This window comes from Motacilla alba, chromosome 1, assembly GCF_015832195.1.
Source record: "Motacilla alba alba isolate MOTALB_02 chromosome 1, Motacilla_alba_V1.0_pri, whole genome shotgun sequence".
In the NCBI taxonomy this organism is placed as follows: domain Eukaryota; kingdom Metazoa; phylum Chordata; class Aves; order Passeriformes; family Motacillidae; genus Motacilla; species Motacilla alba.
In genome coordinates, this window is record NC_052016.1 from 84,880,603 (window position 1) to 84,893,572 (window position 12,970).

Consider the following 12,970-nt stretch of genomic DNA (forward strand, 5'->3'; position numbering starts at 1 on the left):
GATAATCTAGGCATTGCAACAAAAGATGTTCCTCTGATAGTTTGTTTGGATATGATAACACCACCTTCTTTTGTTTTCAGGTGTGGCTCGATCTTTTGAAGCCTGTTATGAAACAGATTAGAAGTAAGTACTTCCTTGTTGAGATTTCCTTCCTCAAACTGAGAGCACTTGAATAAATTAGGACTCTGTTGGTTGCAATTTTTATATTCTCAACCTTCTGCACTAATTGTTGCTGGAATTATTTTCTGATTCTGGCCTGTCCTTAAAAGATGTACCTGTGAAGTTATGTCATGAGCATAAACCCCACCCCATGGGAAGCTGGGGTTTAGTCAGTCACTGGGAGAGGCACTGGTGGCAGTGGAGGGAACAGCTTTGTAGAGAAAGAGTGCGGTAAAAGAAGCACTAAAGGAACATACTTTGCTGGCTGGTAGTAGCAGGAATCAGAATAGAAGGAAAACAGCAGGAAGACTTTATTACTGGGAAGGAGCTGGCAGATGCATTCCAACTGAGTGGACATTGCTGCAGAGCCTGGGAGTTTCGGAGACCGAGAGGAGGAAAGAGTTAGGATGGGGGAAGCTACAGCAGGTGGTAGGAAAGAACAAGAAATTGTAAATAGTCACCAGCTCTGGAAAGAGTAGAAGTGAACAGGAAAGGTTCTGATTATTTTGTTTCTCTGTCAACTATTAGACAAGGTCTTAATTTATGGAGCTTTGTCATTGAGATTCAATTTTTCTTGGTGCTTTTCTGGTCATATTAGTCTGAGTGTATGCTCTGGCAGCTCTCCCTCTCACAAGACAGGGAAGCATTGGTCCTTTTGTCACTGGTCATATTTGTAAGAATTGGAACAAATGTGCTGTTCTTAAAACAGAATTAGTAATTTGCTGGTGGACTTCAAAAGTAGAGTGTATTTTAGCTCCCTCCTGGTCTGAAGCAAGGAAAGTAGATACACATATATTTTATTGGATCAACTGGTGTAATTGCTAAAAGCATACTTGGTTTTGTCAGAACGGCCCTTGACCAAGTTACTGTTCTCTTTTATGGTGTGTAAATTTTATTGGGCAGTCTCCAAATATCCTGCATACTAACAAAGGACAAGAGGTTAGCATGTCTGTATGCACTGCAGGTTACGTGAATCATCCCTTGTACATCACTGTGCGTATTTGGCCAGCATGTTATTGATGTTTGTTAACTTCCCTTGACATTTTCCCTAGGACCGAAGCACGTTGTTGTAAAATTTGTGGTAAAATTCTTCCCACCCGACCATGCTCAGCTGCAGGAAGAACTGACAAGGTTAGTAGCTGTGTGACTATTTCTTCTTGTTAAATCTCCGATGGACAGAGGGCAGAAGATGGAATTTGAGATGACTGGGTGAGGATTGATGGCTGCCTCTTACTTTTAGCTTGGTGTTATTTGTCCCAGCCTTGAATGCACCTGAAAAAACAGGCCCTAAGATTCAGCTGCAGTCTGTGCTGAGAAGTTCTGCAAAGTACAGGAGTCCTTTGCATCCTTGGATATGGAGTCCTGGGAGAGCTTTGCTAACCCCAAGAGAAGTCAGTTTGGCACCAGGGTTCTCTGTTTGGCATGATCAGGTCATGTGTGCGCACCCGGGGTACCCGTCTGCCAAGGGACATGTGTGACTCTGCACCCCCATTTGGGAGAGAGCTGTTTTGTGTGAATTGCTGATTTGCAGCAGCATTGGACCCTGTCTGTATAGCCAACACTAATGCCAAAGGTTTGCACAGGTGAAAGTGTGACTTTGGAGATGGAGAAATGCAAAGGAGAAATAATAAAACGAAAAATAAGAATGTAGAGAAGGATACACACATATGCAGACAGAATACCTTAATACTAATGTTTAAATGCTTTTCAGTGCATTTCAAAACTTCATTTAAGCTTTGAATTTCACACTGTATTGGTACAAAAACTCCTATTTCTCTGTGAGTAAATATGTGTATGAGGGAACCATTAAGGTTTTGTTTTACTAGCAGGTCCTTCATTTATGGTCAGAAACATTGCTTTGTTGCAGTATTTCTTCATTGCAACTTTTCACTCTTTTTCTGGTCTACAGTATTATTAGCTTTTAATTAATATTTCCATTCTGATTCAAAATATTCACTATTAGTTTTTATTTTCAATCTTCTCAAAAGACAAAGTCCTCTTTTGCAGAGAGCTCTGGTGTCCTTATGACTTGCATTATAAAGAACAAGTCTACTTTTGTGATGTTCACTGTTTATCTTTGTTGTGTTTTATTTTGGCAATAGAGCATTGGAATAGAAAAAAAAAATTATATTGCTTGCTGGCCTGGAAAGAGAAAAGTAGAAATGTGGGGTAGGAAAAAGGAGTATTTACTTGGTAAAGAATAGAGAATAAAATAAAGAGTAACAAGAATAAAGGGATGAATAAAAACTTGCAATGTCATATTATTAATGAAAAATTTCTATTTCTAAATAGATACTCTGCATATCTCTTTCTTACTGTGTGAACTGAAAATTAATTTTTGGTGATCTCTGTCTCTACCTGGAGATGTGTCTCTTAATCCTAATGACTTTTTTTTGGTTAGATTTTAAATATATACGCTAAGGGACTTACATATATATACATAGCAGTGTGTAGGACATGAAAGCATATCCATGGGGAACTGCTTCATCACTTGAAGAAGAAGAGAATCTAACATTTTTGTGCTGTGTTCCTCTATCAGGGTGAATTTTGTATAAGTAGGCAGATGTCTGCAGGTTTCAAAAGGATGTTATGTGAATCTGCTGTATTATTTCAGTATATACACACAAAGTTCTTTTCCATACTCCTCAAATCAGCTTGCCCTTTTCATTTAGTGTACCTACATCTTCTCACTCAGAAACTCACTGTTCAAATGAGATCTTTTGTCTAAATCTATTAAAATCTAGTCGTATTAAAATTATTGAGATCCTAGTATGAGTTCTCCAGAGGAGCTGCAGTCTTTAGAAGGCTTGTTAAGGTGTGTCTCACCACTTCAGGTTTCACACCAGCTGTAGGAAGAATGCCCATTGCTAGCTCTTCTCTTCTTCTTTTTTTGAGGGAAGAATTGGATACTGAGTGGAACTAAGCCAATTTCTGTTAAAGCTAAAAGAAATTTAAATTATTAAATAATATCTTGGACTTCTGTTGTCTCTGTGTTTAAGCTGGCGGTGTTGAATTGCCCTGCATGGCTGAAGTGGTTTGGAGGCAATGCTAGAAAGGGCTGGTACGTGGACAGTGCAGGTATTAGGGCCACAAAGGTATCAGAGCTAGCTAGAGTTGTTTGATCAAGAATTTGTGCCTCATTCCCAAGTGAGTGCCAAGGTGGAAGTTTAGAGTTCACTTTGTATTCTACAAGAACCAACTGATAACTCTAAATCACTGGTTTATCTGTCATTTCTTCATGGTTAGAAGCAGCTGCATTATCTCTTGATGAATACTTAATAGCTGTCACGTTTTCTAGCATTGTCATATCTTTTTGTTGAGAAAAAGAGAGATATCTTGGTTCTTCAAAGCAGCCACCATGTACAGCTCTAATGGCACGAATACAGTATCTGTTGTGTTTTATTTACCCTCTAAACTTAGGTAATTCAGATCACTTCTGTAGATTCCAAAGTGTGAAGGGATGGTGCAGGCTGGGATACTTTCCCCTCTTTCCCTCCTGCTTTGTGTAACTCTTTGTTCACTTTTGTTTTGCAGGTACCTATTTGCATTGCAAGTGAAGCAGGACCTGGCACAGGGAAGGCTAACATGTAATGATACCAGCACTGCCCTCCTAATCTCACATATAGTACAGTGTAAGTTCCCTTTTTTCTTCTTTCCAGATGGATGAACAGGATGCTTGGTTGGAGATGCTTTGCAGGGTTACCTGTTGGTAGCTGCTGTAGGGACAGATTTAAGCCATATTGACAATTTATTGTAGCTCTGTATAATGACATTCAAATACAGATGATTTACTATTTCAAATAAAGAAGAGTTTGTGGTCATCGCATTTGAATTTTCAAAGCATTTGATAGGCTGCCAAACATCATTTAAAAAGTAGACTTTGCAGGCAGTGGCAAATATGTCAAATTCTGCTGAAATCCTGTTTTATCATACTTTGCATCATGTCAGTAGGGTATTCAAATTCCTGGAGATCTGTATGCTGTCTAGAGAATGTAGTAAATAAACGTGCTTAGAATGCCAGACTAAATCACAGTCCTAAGAGGAAACTGATAGGGAAGAAAAGAAAACAATAGATTTTAAGCACCCCCCCCTTTTTTTAATTGCAAAGTATGCACAATAACACTGTCCAGTAGAATCATACATTAATTTTCATGACATCAAAGCTTCTTTTAGCTTCCACATCACTTGAAAGACAGTATATGTTTCCCTTTCAAGACTTTATGAATACTCATCTTGAGAATAACATTAAAAAATCACTTAGCAGCAAGTATAATGGTTGTAACAGACATTGTTTTGCATGGTCCTTGTACAATTCCGTATTGGATACTTGCACTGTAATGCTATTATGTGGAAAGTGTAGTCAACAAGGACATTTGGAAGCTCTTTGGAGGTGAACAGAAAAATCTCACGATTCTTTGTCATAGTCTGTTGAAGTGTTAGGGCAGTTTCTCACCAATTGCTGTTGGAAAGGCAGGTATTTTATGGTTCTTTTTCCTATGGTCATCATTGACCAGTGGGACTGAGTAGCAGTAAGATGCCATGAAATTCTGTAGTCCTCATACCATTTTAAATTTGAGTATGTTGGCAGCACAGACTTAAAAAAAATAAAATCCTTGACTAGTGAGGTTTTTGTCTCCTGTTTTTTCCTGCTACAGTGTCCAGCAATCCAGCTGTATTTCTTTTCTCAGTTAAGCTAGTTCTAATTTTCTTTCATCTCAGGCAATAAAAAAAATCTTGATAATTTGAGGAAATTGAGTCTCATTTGCTAAGCTGCATTCTAGGAGGCCGAGTTTTCATACTAAATCTCTGTGCACCAAAGAAAGATGTTGAGGAGCAGACACCCTAATGCATGTGTCTCTCTTCATTTGAGGTATCGATTTATGATCATGTTTGCTAGAAAACTCTGCTAGAAGTTTGCAGTTGTCCTTTTTACTTGTCCATCGTGTTTTCAGGAACAGTTTTCTGTGAAAATTTTCCCTGGTAAGAGTCTATAGCTGCATCTTACCTGCATGGCTGTCTTTTTTTTATTTTGTCTCCAGCTTATTTTTCAATAGCAAAAGAAATATTATGTATTTGTCTGCAATAAAAATTGGAGTAAATGGATGATAAGAGTAATGGTATCAAAAGGGAAAGATTGAGAATGCAGGTTAGTTATTGTATGTCTTACTAATGCTGTGCCAGTGAGTGGTTTCCATGGGGAATATCTGATTCCAGGAGTCCCATGTATATGTATGTAAGCTTATGTCAATGTTATATACTGTTACTTATCATGAAATCACAATATGACAGCAAATAGGTTTCTGCTAAATTAGCATGTATATTACAGAATTTTTTTTTTTGAAACATTAAAACTACCTTGAAAGCATGGTTAAAAGTGTTAGAAGTGAGAGGAAACTGATACTGCAAACGATGCAGTACAGTGAGTGTGTGGAGTATGAAGATGGACTGACCATGAGCCAGAATGTGCCCAGGTTGCCAAGAAGGCCAGTGTCACCCTGGCCTGTATCAAGAACAGTGTGGCCAGCAGAACCAGGGCTGTCATTGTCTGTCCCCCTATATTCAGTAGGGGCCACACCTCAAATGCTGTGTCCAGTTTTGTGTCCCTCAGAAAGACATTCAGGTGTTAGAGTGTGTCCAGAGAAGGGCAAGGAAGATGGGGAAGGTTCTGGAGCGAGCTGAGGTGGTTTAGCCTGGCAAAAAGGAGGACTGGGGGAGCCTTATCATTCTCTAGAATTGCCTGACAGGAGGTTGTAGCCAGGTGGGGGTCACCCTGTTCTCCCAGGTAACAAGTGACAGGACAAGAGGAAATGGCCTCAAGTTGTACCAGGGAAGCTTTAGATTGGATACTAGGAAAAATTTCTTCATGGAAATAGGAAATTTAAGCTTTGAAATCAGCTTCTCCAGGAAGTGGTAGAGTCACCATCCCTGGAGGTCTTTAGGAGACGTGTAGACATGGCACTCAGGGACATGGTTACTGGTGGACTTGGCAGTGCTGGGTTAGCAGTTGGACTCCATGGTCTTAGAGGTCTTTTCCAAATGAAGCAATGCTGTAATTCTGTCATAAGAGGAAAAGAGCTGAAATACAAAGCATTAGACATATCAGAAGTGCTAATGCAGACAGAATGCAGCGTGGTGTAATGCACTTGCCAGGTAAGTGAAGAACCATCAGCAGTGTAAATAAGTCTTTGGCTAAATCACATGAAAAGATTTTAAAGAATAGTTACATGTGAGGCTGACAGTATTTGCAGTATAATTTCCTCTCATTCTCGATGGAGTGCTACTACAAAGTTATTTAAGGTGGAAAAGGAGAGTAAGGCAGTAAGTAAAAGCTTGTTGAGTACGAGGTCAGAGAGAACAAATTCAGAAGTAACTTGAAAGCCGGGAAGAAAATTTTGATAAAGGATTAGCAGTTGAAAAATGAGAACATTCTAAAAATCATGTAGAGCTGAAGAAAGTGTCTTCTGTACTGTTGTCTCTGAGAAAGCCCAACAGGAGGTGTGTTAAGCTCATCTGGGTACACAGACATAGGGGTTTTGAACTGCATTTTGAAGAATCCAGGCCCATGTTATTTGAGGTGTTGCAAACTTAGGTGGGTTTATGGCTTCATTAAAGAACAGAAACTTGCCATTTATTTGAGGTAGGATTAAAAACAGACCTTGAAGATTTTTGAGACTGGGATGAGTAAAACTGGAAGCAGAGAGCTGTTTCTGAGATGGGGGCAAATGAGACAATTTTAAAAAGAGAAATTTTCAAAGGTTGTGTAGTATTTCTACCATTTTAAGGAATGATTGAGAGCAAATGGGGTGAATGAGGAGGCGTAAATCAGACAGTGTCAATTTTCAACTCTTTTTCACCTCTGACCTTCAAAGTAAAAAATGTCATCATGTGTCTGCAGGCAGTTTGGGTAAAAAAAGCTAGTGCTCTTCACATTCACATTCAAGATGCTTTGGTTCCTCATTTTCAGTGCCTGCACAGGCTATTGTGCATTTAAGGTACATCTCATCCCAGTTTGTCAGAAATAGTGTTTTAAATGTGATCTGAATGTGTTTTAAATGTGATCTGAAATCTTTTCTTTTTCTGAACAGACTTAGTTTGAGCAGAACTGGATCAAAGGTTCATTTACATGGGCAGAACTGAGGTGGGGTGAAGCAGGTGTGTCTGAGCATGGGTCTGTCAAATCCTGGGTCAGCTGTGCAGCAACACGTCTGACTGCATCCTGCATTTAATTTGAGGGCACTGTATTTTAATTTCCCTGACGTTACCAAGGTAGCAGCCTTTGTTGCAGCGGTGTTGCTATTGCTCCATCAGATTTGCAGGCAGAAGCTGCTATGCCTGTGCAGTGAAAAAACTAATAGCAAGATTTTCAGAGACATTCCAAGAATAGCAGGCAACAAGATAGTAATTTGGCACCCACAGATAGATTGCCTGTCCCTCACCCCCACACCTCCCAAAAAAAGGAAATTTCACTGAATGGACTGCAAAATGGAAGGTGGGTGTGCCATACTGTTGCACACACAGTGTTGAATAACTGCAGCAGATGGGAGCAGCTTTGAGGAGGAGGGAGACAGAATGTGTCTCAAACTGCTGCAGAATTAGAGGAAGACAAATGTTTCATAATCCCATGAGGTGGATTACAAGCTAGTGTTCAAACAAGCAAACAGAACCATCTTTCTGACTTTCTGTCAAAGGTTGCTGTGTGGAGCATGGACCTGGAGAGGAAGCTAGTGCTTGGCTGCTCCATGGAGAGGCACCTGAGCACCATGAGAGAGTGTGAGAGAGATGGATGAGTTCTGCTCAGTTAGTGCTGCCCTCCCTGTTACCCCTGCCCTTATCCCCCACACAAGCCACGGTAGCACTGATGGCTTCATGTCTTCAGCTGACATCCATTACTTAGTTGTGGTAGATGGGAGAAATCCCGGGGTTTCTTCTCACATATTGAATACTACCACAGAGGAGAAGACAGTAATGTGTGGAAGATAATGTAGTGGGAATCTGAATCATAAAACCATGGCACAGGTTGCAAGGAACTATGTTTGCTTCTCTGCCCTCTTCCCAGCTGTCAGGTCTTCTGGATTGACCAAATTATTCAGACGTAATATGGTGCTTTATTAAACTCCTCTTGAAATTCTCCACAGCTGAGATTGGGGATTTTGATGAAACCATAGATCGTGAACACTTAGCGAAGAACAAGTATATACCTCATCAAGAAGCACTAGAAGACAAAATCATGGAATTTCACCGTAACCACATGTAAGACTTTTTTGGTTTCATTATTGGCCTTCTTTCCTGTAGAGTAGTTCTAATGGTAATTATATGCTAGATCTTTTTGTACTTTTTGAAGTACAAAAAAGCTTTGGGCCTCTGAGTTTCTCAAAGGTTGCTTCTCAAAAACTGTTTAAAGCCTATGAACTTTCTGAAGGTTACTCCTGCCTTTTTCCCATCATCATAACAAGATGTTTAAAGCACAGTTGATTCGATATTCATTCAAGCATGCTGTTATTTTACAGTCTATTTCATACAAAATGCTTTACTGCTGATTTTGTGCATGCAGGTATGATTGCAAATCACAACTGATCAGTCGAGCACTTCTGACAGTAGGCCTTAGGTTTCAAGGACACAATGTTGCCTTTCAACCTTTCCATGCTGTATTTTGAGATAGGTTGAAGAAGGGCTTTAGTGATAGTTTTAGGAAAAGCATGGAGTACTGGCAGAATAATGGATTTGGGGGAAGACAATTCAAGATGATGATGCAAATTGGTATCCTAGTGTCTGCAGAAAAGATCTGTACTAGGAAGATGGTGAACAGAAGTACCAATAAGGCTGAGAAAAGTATTTTTTAGCTGTCAAGAACACTTCAAGATGTGAACAGTTTCATTTTTGAGCTAGGTTGAGTAATAGGTGAGTGGTAGTGATTTCTATAATTTCTATGGCAGTAATCAAAGCTTTGCATAATTTCATCACAATAAATGATGGTGATGCTTATGGCTTCACAACATTTATGGTAAGGTTTTCATGCCTTCTCTTTTACTTCATTTTGGTATTACAATCACTTTTACAATGAATAGCATCATTACACACTTCCATTCATGATTTTTTTTAGGAATATGGCATATTTTCTAGTGGAAAAAACAAAGGGAGGTAGTAAATTCTGTTAGAGCTAATAGTTTAAAATCTATCTGTATCAGGTGTCTTAGCATTAGAGCAATCAAAATTTATAACAGACTGTAAAATCTGTGTATTCTTTGATATTTGTTATAGAGTAAGTTGTTGTTCTAGCTGATAAAAGTCTGGGGATGTAGAAAAACCATACAGATATTATACCTTTGACAGTCTTTGATCAAATGTCTCTTTGTTCTCTGGAGGACCTCTTGATCTCTATTAAAAGGTGTGACAAGCTTGTGAGTGTTCTCTGTTTTCTTTCTCAAGGGGACAGACACCAGCAGAGTCTGACTTCCAGCTTTTGGAGATTGCCCGTCGGCTGGAGATGTACGGGATACGCTTGCATCCAGCCAAGGACAGGGAGGGGACAAAAATCAACCTGGCTGTTGCCAACACAGGCATTCTGGTGTTTCAGGTTAGAGCTGCTCAGGACATGATTTCGTACTTCATAAAGCAGAGAGGTTTCTGACAGCAGTAAGAATTCAGGAACTCAGCCATGTCTACAAGAATTCATTGGGAAAATGCAGAAACTTCCAAAATTTTTCAAAGAATGATCTTAAACCTGTTATGGCTGCATTGAGTCCTTTGCTTCCAGGGCCTCCTACCTTATGTGAATGCACAGTGTAGAGCTCCATCTGCATCCACAGTGTGCTATTCAAGATGCAAACTGAGCTGTGGCTCACGATTTGCAGGTTGGTCATGCTGACTTCTCCTACATGTAGTAGCAGGTAGGTCTTGCAGGCCTGGTGCACAATTAAATGGGTGAGAAGCAGAGACAAGTAAAACAACAGACAGCTGGAGTCCATGCAGGAGGATGAAGGCAGTAAATATAAGCTCTCTGTGGTGTCACTTCTTCAAAGTTTTTATAGTTTTCTTGACCAGCCTTGGCCATTGTATCTTTGCTGGATCCATGGATCTTACTTCTTTCCTTTAAAGATCCAAACCGTTTTCTTTCTATTTCTTTCCTCTCCTTTCCTACTGCAGTCATTCTAGTACATATTCATGAAGCATCATTAGTAAATCATTAGTAAATTTGTCCAGTTCTCATTCTGCAGTTCCCCTTATGCAAATAACAAATTTGGCTTTTGCAATTGTGAAGCTACAGGTAGTCAGCTGGTGTCAGCTGCTTTCACTTTAGATGCTTACCTGACTCTGTGCTAAAAACAGTAAGTAAGCTGTTCTTTAAAATATCCCTTTTTACAATTGTCAAAAAGACTATTCATTTTAACTGTTTTACCATAATTAAAATACTAGTGTTTTCAGCCTTACAAAGTACTTTGAGTCCTTTCATAAAGAAAAGTAACAGCAACAAACAAACCCTGAAGTGTCTGACCCAAATGCTCTAAGACTTAAAAATACCCAACCAAACAAACAGGCAAAAAAAGGCAGCAAATTAAAAAGATCCCTGATCAACCAGATGAGTTGGTAGTAGAACCCCAAAACTGAAGCATAGGTTGAAACATGAGAACACTAGGACATTGCTAGAAGTGCACATAAGTCAAGCAATTGTATGTTCAGGCCCTTCCCCTGCTCCCCCACAGCATTTTCATCAGTTGAATTAATGAACTGCCAAGCCTTGTAAATTAAGGCTGTCTTCAAGGTGAAAGTGTGTGTCCACAGAGAGCAGCATGGACCTCGGAGTCCCGGCACGCAGCTGAGGTCCTGCTGTAAAGTGCAGCTGCAGGTTGATGGCCCAAGGCTTCATTTGACAAGGTCTGAAGTCATGTCTACTCGACCTAATGTGTTTGGGACTTTCAAAACAGTTTTGTTTTGTTTTTAAAGTTTCTGAAAAGCTTGGAAACTTTACTGGGTGAAGCTCCAAGACTGAATGCTGAAAAGGAAGTTGGGCTCTGACCTGCTGGAGTCTGCTCAGCAATTGGCATCTGTCAGTAGGCTTAGGGCTTCCTTCAACCACTTCATAGGTCAAGAGCTAAGTTCTTATTTTTATTTTGGTTGTAACTGATAGAAATTGAAATATGAGGATCTCATTAGAATGACCCCAGTGAAAATGAAAGTTCAGTCACAAATGGCATATGCTGTAGTCAGACTTACTTTAAAGTCTGCCATTTATTTAGAAATTGGTGTCAGTGCTGCTGATTATTTTAAGGAGATTAATTATGTGATTCTTAGACAGCTGGTTGACTTAGCAGAGATCATTACACTGTCATTTCTCCTACAGCTGTCTGGTGATGGTGCCCAAATCAACGTGGGTTTCTGCTTTTAGCAATCCTGTAGTAGTTCTCTGAAACTTCTGTGCTGTGCTCTAGGAATGTTTGTATTGAAGTCTTCGTTGAACAAATTGCTGCAGTGAATATTTTAATATACCACCTCCAATACCTGCTGACGTAGATTAAAAATGAAACTTCTGGAGGGTAGGGGCTAACAGCCTGGGAGTTGGAGTATTATGAAGATAATTTCCTTCTTGTTGTTTGCTTATCGTATTGGTTGCTTTTTCCCTGAAAATCATTTTGTGGCTCTTCAAAAACAAATAATTTGTTTAGATTGCTTTTTTTTCTGGTGCTCCCTATGAAAGGTCAAAATACGCACACTGTTTTGTACTTCCAATACAAAACCTGCAGTTGCTTTTTTTCCCCCACAGTTAACCAATATTTAAAGAGATATTTATTTTGCCCTGCAGACATAAAAAGAGGGAGAAAATCTACTTCATCAAAGTGAGGTGACATGTGTCTGGATTCCCTGCATTCTCTGTCACTGGTGGAAATAGAGTGAGGCACCTTTGGAAGGGGATTTAGTCCACAGAAAATCTTGAGTCTGCATAGTAGCACAAGATGGCAAAATCTGGTCCACCCTGTCTTGTGCAGTGATACTGGGTTGGATATTTGCACAGTAACTAGTCCTGTATTGCAAGAGTTTAACTATAAGTGCCTGCCTTCAGTCCTTGCACCAGATGTTTATGGTTTCCATTATCAGAGAATGAGTTATAAGAAATGTCATCATTTCAAGTTAAGTGAACACATGATTAATTTATGACAAGCTTCTTTAGTGGTTTAGATTTTTCCATTCGGATCTGGAATGATTAAACCCAGCTGGCTTTGTTCTCTGTAGGGTCACACCAAGATCAATGCCTTCAACTGGGCTAAGGTTCGAAAGCTGAGCTTCAAGAGGAAACGTTTTCTTATCAAACTACGGCCTGATGTGAATGTAAGTCCTTGTTAGGAGTTGATGAAGTTGACAAAAGGTTATTTGGTAAATTTCTACTCACAGATCACATGTGGATTTTAATCACCTCATGAATATTTTAATTGCTTATGTTCCCTGCTGGTACTGTGCGCATCAACCTGGCATCTCAGGTGAGCAGTCCTGGCAAAGGACATGTAAACTGAGTCAATCATAATAGAATGTCCCAGAGTCATCTTCTGGTTGCAACTCTGGTACTGTATCATCAATTCTTAAGGTATAGCATCTAATCAACTTCTTCTCATTATCATTCAAACCACTGCTTTATCTCTGTCATATTTGTCAATGAAAGGAAGTTTGAGCAATAGCTTTGATACTGACAGGCAGACCAGCAATGTCTCAATGTTAGAAGGATAGGGCCTGTTAAGCCTGAAAGCCAGTAAGTTGGGAAGAAGCTTTTGGGTTTTTTCTTTTCTTTTTTCTTTTTTTTTTTTTTTTTTTTTTTAGCATAGCA

At 39.5% G+C, this 12,970-nt stretch overlaps 1 protein-coding gene across 6 annotated transcripts in view; it reads left to right on the forward strand.

The window, feature by feature from the left end:
* FARP1 (FERM, ARH/RhoGEF and pleckstrin domain protein 1) overlaps positions 1-12,970 on the forward strand; it is a 207,128-nt gene that overhangs the window by 137,884 nt on the left and 56,274 nt on the right. For all 6 annotated transcript variants that reach the window (XM_038137943.1, XM_038137980.1, XM_038137951.1 and 3 more), the window contains 6 exons: positions 81-123; positions 1,212-1,290; positions 3,694-3,791; positions 8,295-8,409; positions 9,586-9,733; positions 12,385-12,480. In XM_038137943.1, the coding sequence (XP_037993871.1) occupies positions 81-123; positions 1,212-1,290; positions 3,694-3,791; positions 8,295-8,409; positions 9,586-9,733; positions 12,385-12,480 (579 nt within the window). The remainder of the gene's footprint in view (positions 1-80; positions 124-1,211; positions 1,291-3,693; positions 3,792-8,294; positions 8,410-9,585; positions 9,734-12,384; positions 12,481-12,970) is intronic.